The following is a 23,782-nucleotide window of genomic DNA, read 5'->3' as shown; positions in this document are numbered from 1 at the left end:
CCTATATTTATTACGGTGGTCTGCGGTCTGTATTAGTTTAGGGGTCTGTTTTTATTTTGGGGTGTGATAAAGGGATTACATTGAGTTAAGGGACGGTCTTCTTTAAATGGGCCGAGCATACTTAATATAAATAACGGGGTGCAAATGTTCAGAGTCCCCTGATGTCCTCCCACACCAGAGGCCAGATCCCCGTTATGGGGGACATTCGATGACATAGACAGTTATGGGGGACATTCGCTGACATGGACAGTTATGGGGGACGTTCGCTGACATGGACAGTTATGGGGGACGTTCGCTGACATGGACAGTTATGGGGGACGTTCGCTGACATGGACAGTTATGGGGGACGTTCGATGACATAGACAGTTATGGGGGACATTCGCTGACATGGACAGTTATGGGGGACGTTCGCTGACATGGACAGTTATGGGGGACGTTCGCTGACATGGACAGTTATGGGGGACATTTGATGACATGGACAGTTATGGGGGACGTTCGCTGACATGGACAGTTATGGGGGACGATCGCTGACATGGACAGTTATGGGGGACGATCGCTGACATGGACAGTTATGGGGGACGTTCGCTGACATGGACAGTTATGGGGGACGTTCGCTGACATGGACAGTTATGGGGGACGTTCGCTGACATGGACAGTTATGGGGGACGTTCGCTGACATGGACAGTTATGGGGGACATTTGATGACATGGACAGTTATGGGGGACGTTCGCTGACATGGACAGTTATGGGGGACGATCGCTGACATGGACAGTTATGGGGGACGTTCGCTGACATGGACAGTTATGGGGGACGTTCGCTGACATGGACAGTTATGGGGGACGTTCGCTGACATGGACAGTTATGGGGGACGTTCGCTGACATGGACAGTTATGGGGGACGTTCGCTGACATGGACAGTTATGGGGGACGTTCGCTGACATGGACAGTTATGGGGGATGTTCGCTGACATGCACAGTTATGGGGGACGTTCGCTGACATGGACAGTTATGGGGGACGATCGCTGACATGGACAGTTATGGGGGACGTTCGCTGACATGCACAGTTATGGGGGACGTTCGCTGACATGGACAGTTATGGGGGACGTTCGCTGACATGGACAGTTATGGGGGACGTTCGCTGACATGGACAGTTATGGGGGACGTTCGCTGACATGGACAGTTATGGGGACGTTCGCTGACATGGACAGTTATGGGGGACGTTCGCTGACATGGACAGTTATGGGGGACGATCGCTGACATGGACAGTTATGGGGGACGATCGCTGACATGGACAGTTATGGGGGACGTTCGCTGACATGGACAGTTATGGGGGACATTTGATGACATGGACAGTTATGGGGGACGTTCGCTGACATGGACAGTTATGGGGGACGTTCGCTGACATGGACAGTTATGGGGGACGTTCGCTGACATGGACAGTTATGGGGGACGTTCGCTGACATGGACAGTTATGGGGGACGTTCGCTGACATGGACAGTTATGGGGGACGTTCGCTGACATGGACAGTTATGGGGGACATTTGATGACATGGACAGTTATGGGGGACGTTCGCTGACATGGACAGTTATGGGGGACGTTCGCTGACATGGACAGTTATGGGGGACGTTCGGTGACATGGACAGTTATGGGGGACGTTCGCTGACATGGACAGTTATGGGGGACGTTCGGTGACATGGACAGTTATGGGGGACGTTCGCTGACATGGACAGTTATGGCGGACGTTCGCTGACATGGACAGTTATGGGGGACGTTCGCTGACATGGACAGTTATGGGGGACGTTCGCTGACATGGACAGTTATGGGGGACGTTCGCTGACATGGACAGTTATGGGGGACGTTCGCTGATATGGACAGTTATGGGGGACGTTCGCTGACATGGACAGTTATGGGGGCCGATCGCTGACATGGACAGTTATGGGGGCCGATCGCTGACATGGACAGTTATGGGGGCCGATCGCTGACATGGACAGTTATGGGGGACGTTCGCTGACATGGACAGTTATGGGGGACGTTCGCTGACATGGACAGTTATGGGGGACGTTCGCTGACATGGACAGTTATGGGGGACGTTCGCTGATATGGACAGTTATGGGGGACGTTCGCTGACATGGACAGTTATGGGGGCCGATCGCTGACATGGACAGTTATGGGGGCCGATCGCTGACATGGACAGTTATGGGGGCCGATCGCTGACATGGACAGTTATGGGGGACGTTCGCTGACATGGACAGTTATGGGGGACGTTCGCTGACATGGACAGTTATGGGGGACGTTCGCTGACATGGACGTGTCCATCAGTTAATAAATAGAGGAGTCAGGATGGAACGTACTTTGGATTGTCAAATATTGACCTGGACGCAGAAGGTTGGACATTTGTCGATGGTTCAGGGGATTTTGGGACTGAAGCTCCAGGGAACAGGTGAGATCTTATATTTTCATAGTAGAATTGGGTCATTTCTATTATTTGTTTCTGGTGTTTTGTGTTTATTAATTACTCTTTATGAAGAAATAAACCAAAACTACTGTAAATATTTGTCTCTGTATTCTACAAAACAATTTCCAGTCCTGTAAACATGGCCGGACCACCGGGTAATACTATTGTACTACACATGGTTGGTCATTTTTTTGGACTCCTCAGGTGTTTAATATTGATTTTTGTAGATCTGCGGTTTGTATTTATTTATAGGGGTTTGATTTGAACTCTGTTTCTTTAGGGGTCTGGTCTGACGTCTGTATTTAGGGGTCTAATCTGTGTCCTGTTTTTAGGGGTCTAATCTGTGTCCTGTATTTAGGGGTCTGGTCTGTAGAAATTTAGGGGTTGTGGTTTACAGACTGTTATTAATAGGGGGTTTGCTTGCTGGTTTGCATTAAGGAGTCTGGTCTGAGGTCTGTATGTAAGGGTCTGGTCTGAGGTCTGTATGTAGGGGGTCTGGTGTGAGGTCTGTATGTAAGGGTCTGGTCTGAGGTCTGTATGTAGGGGGTCTGGTGTGAGGTCTGTATGTAGGGGGTCTGGTGTGAGGTCTGTATGTAGGGGGTCTGGTCTGAGGTCTGTATGTAGGGGTTCGGTCTGTATGTAAGGGTCTGGTCTGAGGTCTTGTATGTAGGGGGTCTGCTGGTGTGAGGTCTGTATGTAGGGGGTCTGGTGTGAGGTCTGTATGTAGGGGTCTGGTGTGAGGTCTGTATGTAGGGGTCTGGTGTGAGGTCTGTATGTAGGGGGTCTGGTCTGAGGTCTGTATGTAAGGGGTCTGGTCTGAGGTCTGTATGTAGGGGGTCTGGTGTGAGGATTGTATGTAGTGGGTCTGGTGTGAGGTCTGTAGGTAGGGGGTCTGGTCTGAGGTCTGTATGTAAGGGTCTGGTGTGAGGTCTGTATGTAGGGGGTCTGGTGTGAGGTCTGTATGTAGGGGGTCTGGTCTGAGGTCTGTATGTAGGGGTCTGGTGTGAGGTCTGGTGTGAGGTTTGTATGTAGGGGGTCTGGTCTGAGGTCTGTATGTAAGGGTCTGGTGTGAGGTCTGTATGTAGGGGGTCTGGTGTGAGGTCTGTATGTAGGGGTCTGGTGTGAGGTCTGTATGTAGGGGGTCTGGTGTGAGGTCTGTAGGTAGGGGGTCTGGTCTGAGGTCTGTATGTAGGGGGTCTTGGTGTGAGGATTGTATGTAGTGGGTCTGGTGTGAGGTCTGTAGGTAGGGGGTCTGGTGTGAGGTCTGTATGTAGGGGTCTGGTGTGAGGTCTGTATGTAGGGGTCTGGTGTGAGGTTTGTATGTAGGGGTTCTGGTGTGAGGTCTGTATTTAGGGTTCTGGTCTGAGTTCTGTATGTAGGGGGTCTGGTGTGAGGTCTGTATGTAGGGGGTCTGGTCTGAGGTCTGTATGTAGGGGGTCTGGTGTGAGGTCTGTATGTAGGGGTCTGGTGTGAGGTCTGTATGTAGGGGGTCTGGTCTGAGGTCTGTATGTAGGGGTTCGGTCTGTATGTAAGGGTCTGGTCTGAGTTCTGTATGTAGGGGGTCTGGTGTGAGGTCTGTATGTAGGGGGTCTGGTCTGAGGTCTGTATGTAGGGGGTCTGGTCTGAGGTCTGTATGTAAGGGGTCTGGTCTGAGGTCTGTATGTAGGGGGTCTTGGTGTGAGGTCTGTAGGTAGGGGGTCTGGTGTGAGGTCTGTAGGTAGTGGGTCTGGTGTGAGGTCTGTAGGTAGGGGGTCTGGTGTGAGGTCTGTATGTAGGGGGTCTGGTGTGAGGTCTGTATGTAGGGGTCTGGTGTGAGGTCTGTAGGTAGGGGGTCTGGTGTGAGGTCTGTAGGTAGGGGGTCTGGTGTGAGGTCTGTATGTAGGGGGTCTGGTGTGAGATCTGTATGTAGGGGTCTGTTGTGAGGTCTGTATGTAGGGGGTCTGGTCTGAGGTCTGTATGTAGGGGGTCTGGTCTGAGGTCTGTATGTAAGGGGTCTGGTCTGAGGTCTGTATGTAGGGGGTCTGGTGTGAGGTCTGTATTTAGGGTTCTGGTCTGAGGTCTGTATGTAGGGGTCTGGTCTGAGGTCTGTATGTAAGGGTCTGGTCTGAGGTCTGTATGTAGGGGTCTGGTCTGTATGTAGGGGTCTGGTCTGTATGTAGGGGGTCTGGTGTGAGGTTTGCATGTAGGGGTCTGGTGTGAGGTTTGTATGTAGGGGTCTGGTGTGAGGTCTGTATGTAGGGGGTCTGGTGTGAGGTCTGTATGTAGGGGGTCTGGTCTGAGGTCTGTATGTAGGGGTCTGGTGTGAGGTCTTGTATGTAGGGGTCTGGTGTGAGGTCTGTATGTAGGGGGTCTGGTCTGAGGTCTGTATGTAGGGGGTCTTGGTGTGAGGATTGTATGTAGTGGGTCTGGTGTGAGGTCTGTAGGTAGGGGGTCTGGTGTGAGGTCTGTATGTAGGGGTCTGGTGTGAGGATTGTATGTAGGGGTCTGGTGTGAGGTCTGTATGTAGGGGGTCTGGTCTGAGGTCTGTATGTAAGGGTCTGGTGTGAGGTCTGTATGTAGGGGGTCTGGTGTGAGGTCTGTATGTAGGGGTCTGGTGTGAGGTCTGTATGTAGGGGGTCTGGTGTGAGGTCTGTAGGTAGGGGGTCTGGTCTGAGGTCTGTATGTAGGGGGTCTTGGTGTGAGGATTGTATGTAGTGGGTCTGGTGTGAGGTCTGTAGGTAGGGGGTCTGGTGTGAGGTCTGTATGTAGGGGTCTGGTGTGAGGTCTGTATGTAGGGGTCTGGTGTGAGGTTTGTATGTAGGGGTTCTGGTGTGAGGTCTGTATTTAGGGTTCTGGTCTGAGTTCTGTATGTAGGGGGTCTGGTGTGAGGTCTTTATGTAGGGGGTCTGGTCTGAGGTCTGTATGTAGGGGGTCTGGTGTGAGGTCTGTATGTAGGGGTCTGGTGTGAGGTCTGTATGTAGGGGGTCTGGTCTGAGGTCTGTATGTAGGGGTTCGGTCTGTATGTAAGGGTCTGGTCTGAGTTCTGTATGTAGGGGGTCTGGTGTGAGGTCTGTATGTAGGGGGTCTGGTCTGAGGTCTGTATGTAAGGGGTCTGGTCTGAGGTCTGTATGTAGGGGGTCTTGGTGTGAGGTCTGTAGGTAGGGGGTCTGGTGTGAGGTCTGTAGGTAGTGGGTCTGGTGTGAGGTCTGTAGGTAGGGGGTCTGGTGTGAGGTCTGTATGTAGGGGGTCTGGTGTGAGGTCTGTATGTAGGGGTCTGGTGTGAGGTCTGTAGGTAGGGGGTCTGGTGTGAGGTCTGTAGGTAGGGGGTCTGGTGTGAGGTCTGTATGTAGGGGGTCTGGTGTGAGATCTGTATGTAGGGGTCTGTTGTGAGGTCTGTATGTAGGGGGTCTGGTCTGAGGTCTGTATGTAGGGGGTCTGGTCTGAGGTCTGTATGTAAGGGGTCTGGTCTGAGGTCTGTATGTAGGGGGTCTGGTCTGAGGTCTGTATGTAGGGGTTCTGGTGTGAGGTCTGTATTTAGGGTTCTGGTCTGAGGTCTGTATGTAAGGGTCTGGTCTGAGGTCTGTATGTAGGGGTCTGGTCTGTATGTAGGGGTCTGGTCTGTATGTAGGGGGTCTGGTGTGAGGTTTGTATGTAGGGGTCTGGTGTGAGGTTTGTATGTAGGGGTCTGGTGTGAGGTCTGTATGTAGGGGGTCTGGTGTGAGGTCTGTATGTAGGGGGTCTGGTCTGAGGTCTGTATGTAGGGGTCTGGTGTGAGGTCTTGTATGTAGGGGTCTGGTGTGAGGTCTGTATGTAGGGGGTCTGGTGTGAGGTCTGTATGTAGGGGGTCTGGTGTGAGGTCTGTATGTAGGGGGTCTGGTGTGAGATCTGTATGTAGGGGGTCTGGTGTGAGGTCTGTATGTAGGGGTCTGGTGTGAGGTCTGTATGTAGGGATCTAGTGTGAGGTCTGTAAGTAGGGGGTCTGCTCTCAGGTCTGTATGTAGGGGTCTGGTGTGAGGTCTGTATGTAGGGGGTCTGGTGTGAGGTCTGTATGTAGGGGTCTGGTGTGAGGTCTGTATGTAGGGATCTAGTGTGAGGTCTGTATGTAGGGGGTCTGCTCTCAGGTCTGTATGTAGGGGTCTAGTGTGAGGTCTGTATGTAGGGGGTCTGGTCTGAGGTCTATATGTAGGGGTCTGGTGTGAGGTCTATATGTAGGGGTCTGGTCTGAGGTCTGTATGTAGGGGGTCTGGTGTGAGGTCTGTATGTAGGGGGTCTGGTGTGAGGTCTGTATGTAGGGGGTCTGCTCTCAGGTCTGTATGTAGGGGTCTGGTGTGAGGTCTGTATGTAGGGGGTCTGGTCTGAGGTCTGTATGTAGGGGGTCTGGTCTGAGGCCTGTATGTAGGGAGTCTATCCTGATGTCTGTATGTAGGGATCTGGTCTGTTGTCTGTATTTCGGATGTCTTGTCTGTGGTCTATATTTACGGGGTCTGATCTGAGGTCTATATTTACGGGGTCTGATCTGAGGTCTGTATTAAGGGATCTGGTCTGTGGTCTATATTGAGGGTATCTGGTCTGGGGTCTATACTTAGGGATGTGATTTTCATTTTGGGATGTGATGAAAGGATTCCATTGAGTTAAGAGCAGTTCCTTTATAAATGAATACAATGAATCTCCTGATGTCCTCCATGATCCCAGAGGCAGATCCCAGTTATAGGAAGAGGTTGTGACGGACGTTTCTGTCCATCAGGTAACAGAGGAGCCGGGTGGAATATACTTTGGATTGTCAAATATTGACCTGGACACAGAACATTAGTCACTAGTTCAGGGGATTTGGGAACTAAAGTTGAAAAGTTTCTTTTTAAGGACAAAATAAGTAGAAATGGATGATTTCTATTATTCCTGGTGTTTTATGTCTTTTATTTACTCTTTATATTGAGATAAATCAGAACTTGAGTGAATATTTGTCTCTGTATTTCACGTAAACTTTCCAATTCTGTAAACACGGACGGACCACCGGGTAATACTATTGTACTATACACAGACCACGGCACCTCCCAGTACAATAATCCTATTATACAGAGCACTACAACCCCCAACATGACCATAATACAATCCTATTATACTGTATACATAGAGCACTACAACCCCCAACATGACCATAATACAATCCTATTATACTGTATACACAGAACACTACAACCCCCAACATGACCATAATACACTCCTATTATACTGTATACACAGATCACTACAACCCCCAACATGACCATAATACAATCCTATTATACTGTATACATAGAGCACTACAACCCCCAACATGACCATAATACAATCCTATTATACTGTATACATAGAGCACTACAACCCCCAACATGACCATAATACAATCCTATTATACTGTATACACAGAACACTACAACCCCCAACATGACCATAATACAATCCTATTATACTGTATACATAGAGCACTACAACCCCACAACATGACCATAATACAATCCTATTATACTGTATACATAGAGCACTACAACCCCCAACATGACCATAATACACTCCTATTATACTGTATACACAGAACACTACAACCCCCAACATGACCATAATACACTCCTATTATACTGTATACACAGAACACTACAACCCCCAACATGACCATAATACAATCCTATTATACTGTATACATAGAGCACTACAACCCCCAACATGACCATAATACAATCCTATTATACTGTATACATAGAACACTACAACCCCCAACATGACCATAATACAATCCTATTATACTGTATACATAGAGCACTACAACCCCCAACATGACCATAATACAATCCTATTATACTGTATACATAGAACACTACAACCCCCAACATGACCATAATACAATCCTATTATACTGTATACATGGAGCACTACAACCCCCAACATGACCATAATACACTCATATTATACTGTATACATAGAGCACTACAACCCCCAACATGACCATAATACAATCCTATTATACTGTATACATAGAACACTACAACCCCCAACATGACCATAATACAATCCTATTATACTGTATACATAGAGCACTACAACCCCCAACATGACCATAATACAATCCTATTATACTGTATACATAGAGCACTACAACCCCCAACATGACCATAATACACTCCTATTATACTGTATACACAGAACACTACAACCCCCAACATGACCATAATACACTCCTATTATACTGTATACATAGAGCACTACAACCCCCAACATGACCATAATACACTCCTATTATACTGTATACACAGAACACTACAACCCCCAACATGACCATAATACAACAGTCCTATTATACTGTATACATAGAGCACTACAACCCCACAACATGACCATAACACACTCCAATTATACTGTATACAGAGCACTACAACCCCCAACATGACCATAATACAATCCCATTATACTGTATACATAGAACACTACAACCCCCAACATGACCACAATACAATCCTATTATACTGTATACATAGAGCACTACAACCCCCAACATGACCATAATACAATCCTATTATACTGTATACATAGAGCACTACAACCCCCAACATGACCATAATACACTCCTATTATACTGAATACACAGAACACTACAACCCCCAACATGACCATAATACAATCCTATTATACTGTATACATAGAGCACTACAACCCCCAACATGACCATAATACACTCCTATTATACTGAATACACAGAACACTACAACCCCCAACATGACCATAATACACTCCTATTATACTGAATACACAGAACACTACAACCCCCTACCTGACCCGACCGGTGAAGATGACGACGGTAACGTAGACTTCTTTTATCTTGTACCAGGACACGGCAATGTTGACCACGCAATGGACGTTCGTCTTCCTTGTCCTTGTCGGGCCTTGTCTGGCCCATGGTGGCATCAAAGGAAACAAGTCGAAGAAGGACAAACACAACCAGGACAGATATCAGAGACTTGAGGACCATGTAAAACCCAATGACACCGCCGCGTTCTCCGCATACGATATCTCCAAAATGAGCAGCGAGTTTGGCCTCAACCTCTACAGAAAAATGGCCGACAAACACGACGACAACATCTTCTTCTCCCCACTCAGCGTCTCCTTCAACCTCGCCTCACTTATGGTCGGGAGCCGAGGGGACACTTATGAGGAGCTCCTCACCGGTCTGAACTGGGAGGCCCTGAAGAAGAGCAAACACCCCGCCGACCTACTGCCGAATCTGCTGAGGGACCTCCGAGATGGAGTCAGACATAGTGAAGGCTACGATCTGGAGCTGGGAAGCTTCTCCTTCGTCCATGATCTCTTCTCCCTCAGCGAGGACTTCATCAACGAGACCGGGAAGTATTTCGACATGGAGTTCAGAAGTCTCGACTTCCATGACAGGGAGGCCAAAAACATCATCAAAGAATTTCTTATCAAAAAGTCCAGGGGTAAAGTGACCGAGCTCAATGACGAGATCGACCCCCAGACCAAGATGATCCTCCTAGACTACATCTTTTTCAAAGGTAAAGGCCGAATATTAGAGATTAGTCATCTGAGGAAGACCTGACCAGATCCATTCCATACCCAGTAATCATGGCCTCCTCTCCATGGGGAGATTTATCAAAACCTGTCCAGAGGAAAAGCAACCAATCAGATCGCTTCTTTCATTTTTGAAAAGGCCCCTGAAAAGTTAAAGAAGCAATCTGATTGGTTGCTATGGGCAACAGAACATCTGGACACGTGTTGATAAATCTCCACCCATGTGCCTTGGGGGTCCGGCGACATTGAGGGAGATTCAACAAAACCCGTGCTGAGGAAAAGTCAACTGGTTGCCCGTAGCAATTTGAGATCGCTTCTTTCATTTTCGATGAGGCCTCTGAAAAATGAAAGTAACCATCTGATTGGTAGCTATGGGCAACCGGTAAATTTTTCCTCAGCACGGGTCTTGATGAAAAGTTGACTTGTTGCCCATAGCAACCAATCAGATCTGATTGGTTCCTAGGAGTCACTTAGCTACTAAACCACAGTGACAAGAAGTGTTGTCGTAGGGCCACAGGTAGAGAAGCTCATCTTCCTTGTAATTTAAAGGAGCACTCCAGTGAAATAAAGTTAATCCCCTATCCAAAGGATCGGGGATAAGTTTTAGATCGCGGGGATCCGACTGCTGGGCCCCACTGTGATCTCCTGCACAGCGCCCCGGTCAGTCCCCAGGAAGGGGGTGTGCTGACCCCCACAGGAAGCCACGGCCGACACCCCCCCCCCCCTCTATAAATCTCTTTGGGATACATGAAGGGGGCATGTCGGCCGCTGCTTCGTGCAGGGGTTGGCGTGCTCCCTTCCCTGGGTCTGATGGGGTCCCAGGCAGGAGATCGCAGGGGGTGGGGGGGGCTGTGGCTACGTTCTGACCCCCCGAGATCTAAAACTTATCCCTTTAATACTTTTTATATTAGAAAAAGATCTAAAAAAATTTTAGATTCTCCCGTTTGGACAGGACTGGTGTTGTTAAGCAGAAAGCCGCCATCTTGTTGTAGTCCTGGACAACTCCTTCCATGCAATCATAAAAGGTCATTCTTTTTGATATTGTCAGGTAAATGGCAGGTTCCCTTCAAACCAGATCTGACCACCACCGATTCTTTCTTCGTCAACAAATATCGATCGGTAAGAGTGCCGATGATGTACAAGACGGATAAAGTCGGCTCCATGTTTGACAAGACTCTGTCCTGCACCGTGTTGAACCTCCCGTACAGAGGGGGCGCTCACATGCTGGTCGTCATGCCGGAGAAGGGGGGAGACTTTGATGCGTTAGAAGACGGATTATCCATGGAGCTTATTACGACCTGGCTGGCGAGGATGAGGAACTGGTAGGGAACACGTCACCAGATAGAACCGGTCAAGGTTTTGGCTCCCAGAAGTCAGATCATAAAAATATGATAGGTGGAGTCTGACCTCTGGGACCACCATCCACCATTACGGAGCATGAGTTACCCCGAGTCATTGCTCCAGATGGGAGTTTCCAATTCAGTCAGTTAGTTCTATGGGGAGCTGGCTCGGTGCAGGAGGTATGTCGGCACTTCCGTGGAGTCCACGGGGGTAGAGTCAGGTAAATGGTAATAAAGATGGTACCCAGCACTCGCCAATCTCGCAAAAGTGGAGATTTAATAAGCCATAACACGGTACAAGAGGGATGCGTTTTGGCGTAGGAGCCTTCCTCAGCTGTCTGCCAAGGCAGACAGCTGAGGAAGGCTCCTATGCCGAAACGCGTCCCTCTTGTACCTTGTAATGGCTTAAAGGGGTACTCCACTAGAAAACATTATTTTTTTTTTTTAATCAACTGGTGCCAGAAAGTTAAACGGATTTGTAAATTACTTCTATTAAAAAAATCTTAACCCTCCCAGTACTTATCAGCTGCTGTATGCTCCAGAGGAAGTTGTGTAGATCTTTCCAGTCTGACCACAGTGCTCTTTGCTGACACCTCTGTCCGTGTCAGGAACTGTCCATAGCAGGAGAGGTTTGCTATGGGGATTTTCTCCTACTCTGGACAGTTCCTAAAATGGACAGAGGTGTCAGCAGAGAGCACTGTGGTCAGACTGGAAAGTACTAGACAACTTCCTCTGTATTATACAGCAGCTGATAAGTACTGGAAGGGTTAGATTTTTTAATAGAAGTCATTTACAAATCTGTTTAACTTCCTGGCACCAGTTGATTTAAAAAAAAAAATACATATATAAAAAAAAAATGTTTTCCAGCAGAGTGCCCCTTTAATAAATTTCCATTTTTGTAAGATTGGTGAGTGCTGGGCGCCATCTTTATTACAGTTCTATGGGGAGCGGCTGAGAACAATGACTTGGGGCTTCTCCTTCTTGGATACAGTAGGGTCCAGAGGTCACACTCCATCTGGAGCCTTCAGTAATGCGGATGTTTTGTGCCATAAAGCGCCACACGGCTGATCATTTATCATTCTCTTCCAGGAAAACCGATGTTTTCTTTCCGAAATTCCATCTGGACCAGAAGTATAAGCTGAAACCTCAGCTGGAGGAGATGGGCATTAAGGATGTGTTTACTGGGAAGGCCAATTTCACCGGCATGACCGAGGAGAGGAACCTGAGACTTTCCGAGGTAAATCTGATACAGGAGGCTCCTAGTCTGAGGTAAATGGTCCATATGTGATGACCCCACCAAGACGGCACTGTCATAGGTCAACGCCACACCGAGTAACCCTTACCTGTTTGTGGGGTAGTACTGAACCCCTTCCCATAGCTGTTTGGTGGTTTTAGGACCCCTAATCCCCCTATTGACATTTTTGAAACAATACGTCCCATGTCCTCTTCTTTGGCTTAGAGGGGTACTCTGCCCCTAGACATCTTATAAGACGTCTGATCGCAGGCGGCCCCCGCGATCTTGGCTGCGGAACCCCAGACATCCGGTGCATGAAGCTACGTTCGCTCCATGCCGGATAACTGGTGATGCGGGGCTTGTGATGTCACGGCCACGCCCCCTCAATGCAAGTCTATGGGAGGGGGCGTGACTGCGTCACGCCCCCTCCCATAGACTTGCATTGAGGGGGCGTGGCCGTGACGTCACGAGCCTCCGACGTTGCCTCCGACGCTCTAAACGAATGTTGGTTGCAGCAGGGAGATCGCGTGGGCCCCCGCGCTCAGACATCTTATCCCCTAGCCTTTGTATAGGGGATAAGATGTCTAGGGGCGGAGTATCCCTTTAAACCCCCAGATTAAGTGATCTGCTTGAGACCTCTTTATGGAAGGGGTCTACATTGGCACCTTTGTGGGTTTCCATTAGCCTTCTGTTGACCCCTGAGGAAGACTCCATTGGCGCGGACCATGAGACGTCTTGGGCTGGGTTCCTTGGGGCTTCATCCTCAATGAGGGTTTGATAAGAACAAGTTAAGGCGGCCATTTAAACAAAAAAAAAAAAAAAACTGTCAAACGAAAAGCTATGTCGGCGCGGCTGAACATTAATGCTTCCTATATGGGGAGGAGAGGGATAAGCCGGCGCCAGAGGCATAGGTTCTCCTTTAGGATATCCTTACTAACCTAGCATGGGCAGAGCGCCCCCATAGTCATCCCGCAGGCGCGATGAACAAGCCCAGAGCTGCCTTTAGATTGACTTCCATTGTTTTTTGTTGTCTTATTCGATCTGTAGATCACACAGAGAGCCGTGATTGATATCGACGAGATTGGGACAGAGGCTACGGCCGTCACCGGGACAGAGATTGTCGCCTACTCGCTGCCACATACGATCCGCGTGAACCAGCCCTTCATGTTTATGATCTTCAACGAAAACTACAAATCTCTGCTGTTTATCGGAAGAGTTATCGATCCCACCAAGCCGTAATGGCTCGGCCGGCACTGACCAGTCATACGGAAAGACTCCGCTCACAGGAAAGCCGCCATCTACATAGAAGTCTTCACCTCTCTCTTTGTTACCTTTTAAAGGGGTACTCCGGTGGAAAACTTTTTTTTTAAATCAACTGGTGCCAGAAAGTTAAACAGATTTGTAAATTATTTCTATTAAAAAAAATCTTAACCCTTCCAGTACTTATCAGCTGCTGTATATGCTCCACAGGAAGTTCTCTCTGCTGACACCTCTGTCCATGTCAGGAACTGTCCAGAGCAGGAGAGGTTTGCTATGGGGATTTGCTCCTGCTCTGGACAGTTCCTGACATGGACAGAGGTGTCAGCAGAGAGCACTGTGGTCAGACTGGAAAGAACTACACAACTTCCTGTGGAGCATACAGAAGTTGATAAGTACTGGAAGGATTAAGATTTTTCTTATAGAAATAATTTACAAATCTGTTTAACTTTCTGGCACCAGTTGATTAACAAAAAAAAAACAAAAAAAAAAAAAAAAACAATCTACCAGAGTACCTCTTTAAGGGAGTGTTTCTTTTTCGCCCACTTTTTTAAGGTGCCAAGATTTCTAAAATACAAAATGAACTTTGCAAACAGGTTTGACTAAAGAATCTCTGTCTCGTGCCTACAGCTCCTGTGCAGACCAATGCGTCTCCACGGTTACAGACTACAAACAAACCCTGTGTAGTCTGATCCTGCAGTCATGTGTTACTCTGCTCCACTACGCCATGCCGTTTAAAGGGGTTTTCCAGCTAAAGACCTACACAAAAACCACTAAAGGGGTACTCTGCCCCTAGACATCTTATCTCCTATCCAAAGGGATACTTATCCCCGCTGCTGGGGACCCCTGCGATCTCGGCTGTGGCACCCCAGACATCCGGCACACGGAGCGAACTTCCCTCCCTCACGCCTCCCCCATAGACTTGCATTGAGGGGACGTGGCCATGATGTCACAAGCAGGGCGCGGGTGTAACGTCACGAGCCTCAGGCGCTGCACCCTATGCTCTATACGATTGCCGGGTGCTGCAGGGGATAAGATGTCATAATATGTCTAGGGGCGGAGTACTACTTTAAAAACCCTTAAAGAATCTCTGTCTCGTGCCTACAGCTCCTGTGCAGACCAATGCGTCTCCATGGTTACAGACTACAAACAAACCCTGCCAGACTACACAGGGTTTGTTTGTAGTCTGTAACCATGGAGACACATAGCTGTAAACACAAAAACAGTAGGATATCTTCAATCCACACTGGCCCTGATTTACTAAGAGCGTTGTGGAGCTTTCTTTAGGGGTTTTAATCCCCTACAGGTATTTCTCCGCGGTATTTACTAAGGTTTCCCTACGTTTTGCACTTTTCCCTCCATTTTTTTTTTTTTTTTTTACAATTTCTCTGATCTGTCGGGTTTTCCTCAGCTCAGATCCACCACATTTTCTGTGGAAACCATAGTAAATAAGTGAGGATTTCTTGATAATGTCAGATTCACGCCCCCTTTTCCCAATGGCCACGCCCATTTTCCTGGAGAGTTGGTCGGGTTTTTTAATTTTTTTTTACGCAAATGCTGGCGCAGACACAATTTGGGGGTCAGATTTAGAATAGTATATCAGGGCCACTGTTTTCAAAGTTTCGTTATTGTTTATTATAGATGTTTAGAAAAGTCGACATGCCGTTTAATGGTTTTTGTGTAGGTCTTTTCGCCGGAAAACCCCTTTAAAGGGGTACTCTGCCCCTAGACAACTTATCCCCTATCCAAAGGCTTATTTGCGGGGCAGAGACTCGTGACATCACGTCCCCGCCCCCTCAATGCAAGTCTATGGGAGCGGCGTTCGTCACGCCCGCGCCCCACACGTGACATCACGTCCCCGCCCCTCAATGCAAGTCTATGGGAGGAGGCGTGACGTCCGTCCCGCCTCCTCCCATAGACTTGCATTGAGAGGCGGGGACGTGATGTCACGTGTGGGGCGCGGGTGTGACAAACGCCGGGTGCAGCAGGGGATAAGATGTCAAAAGATGTCTAGGGGTGGAGTACCCCTTTAAAAACCCTAATAAAACGGATATATACAGCTGCTATATTAGAGAAGTGACCACATAGCGATTCCCTGTTATATTCTGTATATTTTAGGATACGTACACATGTAGGATATTGTGATCTTCTGCACAGAATTGCAGCTTGGCGACCGCAGGTTTAGACGATACATAGACGACGTCTTGTATATTTTGGGAGGAGCTATAGATGATGACAATTTAGATGTGTGAATTTTTATTCTGTCCATCCAGTTATAAATGATGGAGACCTGAACGATTTTTAGCAACATGTTTATTTGGAATCATCATGCATGCACGGCGCCATCTCAGGACTCACTAAACCATATCGACCTTGTATAAAGCGCACACCTAAAAATATCCAGGGCCCCATTGATGTATTTTTTTTTTTTTGCTTTCGTTTTTTTTGTTTTGTTTTTGTTTTTTTTAGAATTTGCATACAATTAATAAAAATACCTCTTTGATAATTTACATATTTTGTTTTTTTATCTCATTGCAAACAAAGAAGAAGAAGCTGACAATAGCTCCATTGGGGGAGGGGGGGGGGCGGTATCCTCAGTCACGGTCATACAAGCAGAAATGTTTGGCGCAAAGGGGGAGGAGCATCTACAGCAGCAGAAGTAACGGACAGAACTGGTCGTCACTGGGGGGGGGGGGGGGGGGAAACTATTTAAAATACTCTAAAATATCAACTCAAGTATTTACACAACTGAACACGAGAACTGTAGAAAAAAAAGTGTAGCCCGAGTCGCGGTCTGAGTTTGCGTTTCGTGGATGTGCGGTTCCAGCGCCTGCAGCAGGTGATGTGGCCCTTGAGGAGTCCTTCTAATAAATATCGCATGTCTCCTTTAAGATTATAAGGTTTACGGGACGCTAATGTGGGGGGAGGGGGAGGTAAGCAGCGGTCCCGGATGGCTATTGGTTAAGAGTTGCGACCATCGTGCAGTACGGATGTTGCGGAGCAGATTTCCTCTCTCCTGGATACAGATCGGCCAGAGTACAGAGTATAGATATCATAATATAGCGAGGGGCCCACACGCCCACTGGGGCGGCACCGGTTCTTCCTCCATGGTGGCGCCAGTGACTCTTTGGTTTACTTCTTACCATATGGAGGAGCTAAGATTTCGATTTCCTGTTTTTCCTTTAAGAGATAGAGAGAAAATAAGCAAAAATTTTAATAAACGCATTTTAAGAAACGTACATAGTGCAGTACAGGCGATTATCAGAGAATAATGTAGAGGTTCTTGTGCATGTCTTGTGCTTACCTGTTTTAGCTGATGTGGCAGGCATATCGATTCCATCACTGAAATGATTTCCTAACGCTGCCTACATTCCTCATAAATCCTCTGGCGTTGCAGAGAGAGGGGGTGGAGTCTGATCACTGCACCTGGTCATCTAATTAGGCTGCTGGTGCTGATGGGCCCCCAGAACTGATTAGACTAATAAGTGAGTTGGGATCAGTTCACAGTATGTGCAGTCTTTATGCCTTTTCTTATTTAAAGTTCTTTTTAGAGAACTGTCCCAATGAAAAGAAAGCGTGTGACCTATAATAATAACTGAGGTGTTTAATGATGTTTTGAAGACTTTAGGCCGCGTTCACAAATTATATTTTTACAGCATTTTGGCTGGTATTCCTGTGATTTTCCTAAATTGTTGTACAAATGACATGTTTTGACAGTGATTTGAACAATTGTGATCAAAAATAGAAGAATTAAAGCAACAAGGTGTTTAATTGCTATATATTCTGATCCCATAGAGATAGTAGCAGTATACAGATAGAGCTGGAGGGGAGGTGTATAACTGTTATATATTCTGATCCCAAAGAGATAGCAGCAGTATACAGATAGAGCTGAAGGGGAGGTGTATAACTGCTATATATTCTGATCCCATAGAGATAGCAGCAGTATACAGATAGAGCTGGAGGGGAGGTGTATAACTGTTATATATTCTGATCCCAAAGAGATAGCAGCAGTATAGAGATAGAGCTGAAGGGGGGTGTTTAACTGCTATATATTCTGATCCCATAGAGGTAGCAGCAGTATACAGATAGAGCTGGAGGGGAGGTGTATAACTACTATATATCCTGATCCCATAGAGATAGCAGAAGTAGTATACAGATAGAGCTGGAGGAGAGGTGTATAACTAATATATCCTGATTCCATAGAGATAGCAGCAGCAGTATACAGATAGAGCTGGAGGGAGGGGTCTGTGAACTTCCAGAAGAGATCTGATAGGTGATGATGTCGTCCTGCAGGGCACAGGAAGTCAGCTGACCCAGGACTGACCATTTCCTTTTACATATTAAATACTGTGATTTTCTGCGGGTCAGGCTGGTGATCACATGACCCGATTACAGCAATGAAATACACGGATGCGGCTGTGCTAGACTAATGATGGTGAATGTGCATGATATGGGCAAAACAACAAAAAAATGAACCAGTGCATCTTTAAAGGGGCGGTCTATACTACATAACGCTCTTACATAAATTAAAGGGGTACTCCGGTGGAAAACATTTTTTTTTTTAAATCAACTGGTGCCAGAACATTAAAAAATCTTAATCCTTCCAGTAGTTACCAGCTTTTGTATGCTCCACAGGAAGTTGTGTAGTTCTTTCCAGTCTGACCACAGTGCTCTCTGCTGACACCTCTGTCCGTGTCAGAAACTGTCCAGAGTAGGAGAGGTTTGCTATGGGGATTTACTCCTGACATGGACAGAGGTGTCAGCAGAGAGCACTGTGGTCAGACAGAAATGGTCAGACAGAAATTCAAAAAGAAAAGAACTTCCTCTGGAACATACAGCAGCTGATAAGTACTGGAAGGATTGATATTTTTAATAGAAGTAATTAACAAATCTGTTTAACTTTCTGGAACCAGTTGATTAAAAAAAAATAATAATAATAATTCCACCGGAGCATCCCTTTAAGAAAGGTCTTGAGGGGTGAAGCTTTACATAACCAATAAGAGAACCCTCTGTGTCAGGCTCCGCCCCTGAGGTACAATGTCCTGATAACTCACAGGCTAAGCTTCCTAGACTGCGCCTCTTTGCTGCCGTTTGTCTTCTGGTCTCCTGTGTTTCCCGGAACTCGAGATGATCCTGTTATAGTGGAGAAGGTCATGGAGGAGCTGGCGCTGCCGGTCCTGACTTTAAGGGAATCCTCTAAAAGATATAGAAATGGTAAAGTGATGATCTGCAGGGCCCCGGATATACTGTTATAAAGACATGTGATGATCTGCAGGGCCCCGGATATACTGTTATAAAGACATGTGATGATCTGCAGGGCCCCAAATATACTGTTATAAAGACATGTGATGATCTGCAGGGCCCCGGATATACTGTTATAAAGACATGTGATGATCTGCAGGGCCCCAAATATACTGTTATAAAGACATGTGATGATCTGCAGGGCCATGGATATACTGTTATAAAGACATGTGATGATCTGCAGGGCCATGGATATACTGTTATAAAGACATGTGATGATCTGCAGGGCCATGGATATACTGTTATAAAGACATGTGATGATCTGCAGGGCCATGGATATACTGTTATAAAGACATGTGATGATCTGCAGAACCATGGATATACAGGGTGGGCCATTTCTATGGATACACCTTAATAACATGGGAATGGTTGGTGATAACTTCCTGTTTGTGGCACATTAATATATGTGAGGGGGGAAACTTTTCAAGATGGGCGGTGACCATGGCGGCCATTTTGAAGTCGGCCATTTTGAATCCAACTCTAATTTTTTCAATAGGAAGAGGGTCATGTGACACATCAAACTTATTGGGAATTTCACAAGAAAAACAATGATGTTCTTGGTTTTAATGTAACTTTATTCTTTCATGAGTTATTTACAAGTTTCTGACCACTTATAAAATGTGTTCAATGTGCTGCCCATTGTGTTGGATTGTCAATGCAACCCTCTTCTCTATATACTGCTATATACTACTATATACACTGCAGGAGAAATGCTAGCACAGGCTTCCAGTATCCGTATACACTGCTATATACTACTATATACACCGCAGGAGAAATGCTAGCACAGGCTTCCAGTATCCGTATACACTGCTATATACTACTATATACACCGCAGGAGAAATGCTAGCACAGGCTTCCAGTATCCGTATACACTGCTATATACTACTATATACACCGCAGGAGAAATGCTAGCACAGGCTTCCAGTATCCGTATACACTGCTATATACTACTATATACACCGCAGGAGAAATGCTAGCACAGGCTTCCAGTATCCGTATACACTGCTATATACTACTATATACACCGCAGGAGAAATGCTAGCACAGGCCTCCAGTATCCGTATACACTGCTATATACTACTATATACACCGCGGGAGAAATGCTAGCACAGGCTTCCAGTATCTGTATATACTGCTATATACTACTATATACACCGCAGGAGAAATGCTAGCACAGGCTTCCAGTATCCGTATATACTGCTATATACTACTATATACACCGCAGGAGAAATGCTAGCACAGGCTTCCAGTATCCGTATACACTGCTATATACTACTATATAAACCGCAGGAGAAATGCTAGCACAGGCTTCCAGTATCCGTATATACTACTATATACACCGCAGGAGAAATGCTAGCACAGGCTTCCAGTATCCGTATACACTGCTATATACTACTATATAAACCGCAGGAGAAATGCTAGCACAGGCTTCCAGTATCCGTATATACTGCTATATACTACTATATACACCGCAGGAGAAATGCTAGCACAGGCTTCCAGTATCCGTATACACTGCTATATACTACTATATACACCGCAGGAGAAATGCTAGCACAGGCTTCCAGTATCCGTATACACTGCTATATATACTACTATATACACCGCAGGAGAAATGCTAGCACAGGCTTCCAGTATCCGTATACACTGCTATATACTACTATAAACACCGCAGGAGAAATGCTAGCACAGGCTTCCAGTATCCGTATACACTGCTATATACTACTATATACACTGCAGGAGAAATGCTAGCACAGGCTTCCAGTATCCGTATACACTGCTATATACTACTATATACACCGCAGGAGAAATGCTAGCACAGGCTTCCAGTATCCGTATATACTGCTATATACTACTATATACACCACAGGAGAAATGCTAGCACAGGCTTCCAGTATCCGTATACACTGCTATATACTACTATACACCGCAGGAGAAATGCTAGCACAGGCTTCCAGTATCCGTATACACTGCTATATACTACTATATACACCGCAGGAGAAATGCCAGCACAGGACCTGACACCCATAATGTGGTGGTCACCATCTTGTGAGGTGTCAGGTCCGAGCATTCCTAGATGAACAGTTTCCTGGTAAGTGGATTGGTCGTCGTGGGCCAGTTGAATGGCCCCCAAGGTCTCCCGATCTCACCCCCTTAGACTTTTATCTTTGGGGTCATCTGAAGGCAATTGTCTATGCTGTGAAGATACGAGATGTGCAGCACCTGGAACTACAGATACTGGAAGCCTGTGCTAGCATTTCTCCTGCGGTGTATATAGTAGTATATAGCAGTATATACGGATACTGGAAGCCTGTGCGAGCATTTCTCCTGCGGTGTATATAGCAGTGTATACGGATACTGGAAGCCTGTGCTAGCATTTCTCCTGCGGTGTTTATAGTAGTATATAGCAGTGTATACGGATACTGGAAGCCTGTGCTAGCATTTCTCCTGCGGTGTATATAGTAGTATATAGCAGTGTATACAGATACTGGAAGCCTGTGCTGGCATTTCTCCTGCGGTGTATATAGTAGTATATAGCAGTGTATACGGATACTGGAAGCCTGTGCTAGCATTTCTCCTGCGGTGTATATAGTGGTATATAGCAGTGTATACGGATACTGGAAGCCTGTGCTAGTATTTCTCCTGTGGTGTATATAGCAGTGTATACGGATACTGGAAGCCTGTGCTAGCATTTCTCCTGCAGTGTATATAGTAGTATATAGCAGTATATAGAGAATAGGGTTGCATTGACAATCCAACACAATGGGCAGCACATTGAACACATTTTATAAGTGGTCAGAAACTTGTAAATAACTCATGAAAGAATAAAGTTACGTTAAAACCAAGCACATCATTGTTTTTCTTGTGAAATTCCCAATAAGTTTGATGTGTCACATGACCCTCTTTCTATTGAAAAAACAAAAGTTGGATTAAAAATGTCCGACTTCAAAATGGCCGCCATGGTCACCGCCCATCTTGAAAAGTTTCCCCCTTCACATATATTAATGTGCCACAAACAGGAAGTTACTATCACCAACCATTCCCATTTTATTAAGGTGAATCCATAGAAATGGCCCACCCTGTAGTATAGGATGTTATAGAGACATGTGATGATCTGCAGGGCCCTGTAGTATAGGATGTTATAGAGACATGTGATGATCTGCAGGGCCCTGTAGTATAGGATGTTATAGAGACATGTGATGATCTGCAGGGCCCTGTAGTATAGGATGTTATAGAGACATGTGATGATCTGCAGGGCCCTGTATATACTATAGGATGTTATAGAGACGTGATGATCTGCAGGGCCCTGTATATACTATAGGATGTTATAGAGACATGTGATGATCTGCAGGGCCCTGTATATACTATAGGATGTTATAGAGACATGTGATGATCTGCAGGGCCCTGTATATACTATAGGATGTTATAGAGACATGTGATGATCTGCAGGGCCCTGTATATACTATAGGGTGTTATAGAGACATGTGATGATCTGCAGGGCCCTGTATATACTATAGGATGTTATAGAGACATGTGATGATCTGCAGGGCCCTGTATACACTATAGGGTGTTATAGAGATATGTGATGATCTGCAGGGCCCTGTATATACTATAGGATGTTATAGAGACATGTGATGATCTGCAGGGCCCTGTATATACTATAGGGTGTTATAGAGACATGTGATGATCTGCAGGGCCCTGTATATACTATAGGATGTTATAGAGACATGTGATGATCTGCAGGGCCCTGTATATACTATAGGATGTTATAGAGACATGTGATGATCTGCAGGGCCCTGTATATACTATAGGATGTTATAGAGACATGTGATGATCTGCAGGGCCCTGTATATACTATAGGGTGTTATAGAGAAATGTGATGATCTGCAGGGCCCTGTATATACTATAGGATGTTATAGAGACATGTGATGATCTGCAGGGCCCTGTATATACTATAGGATGTTATAGAGACATGTGATGATCTGCAGGGCCCTGTATATACTATAGGATGTTATAGAGACATGTGATGATCTGCAGGGCCCTGTATACACTATAGGGTGTTATAGAGATATGTGATGATCTGCAGGGCCCTGTATATACTATAGGATGTTATAGAGACATGTGATGATCTGCAGGGCCCTGTATATACTATAGGGTGTTATAGAGACATGTGATGATCTGCAGGGCCCTGTATATACTATAGGATGTTATAGAGACATGTGATGATCTGCAGGGCCCTGTATATACTATAGGATGTTATAGAGACATGTGATGATCTGCAGGGCCCTGTATATACTATAGGATGTTATAGAGACATGTGATGATCTGCAGGGCCCTGTATATACTATAGGGTGTTATAGAGAAATGTGATGATCTGCAGGGCCCTGTATATACTATAGGATGTTATAGAGACATGTGATGATCTGCAGGGCCCTGTATATACTATAGGATGTTATAGAGACATGTGATGATCTGCAGGGCCCTGTATATACTATAGGATGTTATAGAGACATGCGATGATCTGCAGGGCCCTGTATATACTATAGGATGTTATAGACATGTGATGATCTGCAGGGCCCTGTATATACTATAGGATGTTATAGAGACATGCGATGATCTGCAGGGCCCTGTATATACTATAGGATGTTATAGAGACGTGATGATCT

At 46.3% G+C, this 23,782-nt stretch overlaps 2 protein-coding genes across 3 annotated transcripts in view; one reads left to right on the top strand and one right to left on the bottom strand.

Annotated features, from left to right (window-relative positions):
• The first annotated feature begins 9,300 nt into the window (after positions 1–9,300).
• Positions 9,301–13,931, top strand: SERPINA10 (serpin family A member 10). Its single transcript, XM_056546637.1, has 4 exons — positions 9,301–9,970; positions 11,035–11,308; positions 12,416–12,563; positions 13,608–13,931. Exons 1-4 carry the CDS (start codon positions 9,301–9,303, stop codon positions 13,797–13,799), a joined length of 1,284 nt encoding a protein of 427 aa, XP_056402612.1. The 3' UTR covers positions 13,800–13,931.
• Positions 13,932–16,113: 2,182 nt separating this feature from the next.
• The window catches only part of PPP4R4 (protein phosphatase 4 regulatory subunit 4), a 103,804-nt gene continuing 96,135 nt past the window's right edge, over positions 16,114–23,782 (bottom strand). For both annotated transcript variants that reach the window (XM_056546019.1, XM_056546020.1), the window contains 2 exons: positions 18,872–19,013; positions 16,114–16,997 (listed from right to left, as the gene is read on the bottom strand). In XM_056546019.1, coding sequence (XP_056401994.1) covers positions 16,973–16,997; positions 18,872–19,013 — 167 coding nt within the window. In that variant the 3' untranslated portion in view covers positions 16,114–16,972. The remainder of the gene's footprint in view (positions 16,998–18,871; positions 19,014–23,782) is intronic.

The sequence above is a fragment of the Hyla sarda genome, chromosome 11 (genome assembly GCF_029499605.1).
Source record: "Hyla sarda isolate aHylSar1 chromosome 11, aHylSar1.hap1, whole genome shotgun sequence".
Taxonomy (NCBI): domain Eukaryota; kingdom Metazoa; phylum Chordata; class Amphibia; order Anura; family Hylidae; genus Hyla; species Hyla sarda.
Note: the sequence above shows the minus strand (reverse complement) of the source record. Positions and strands in the feature narration are given on the sequence as shown.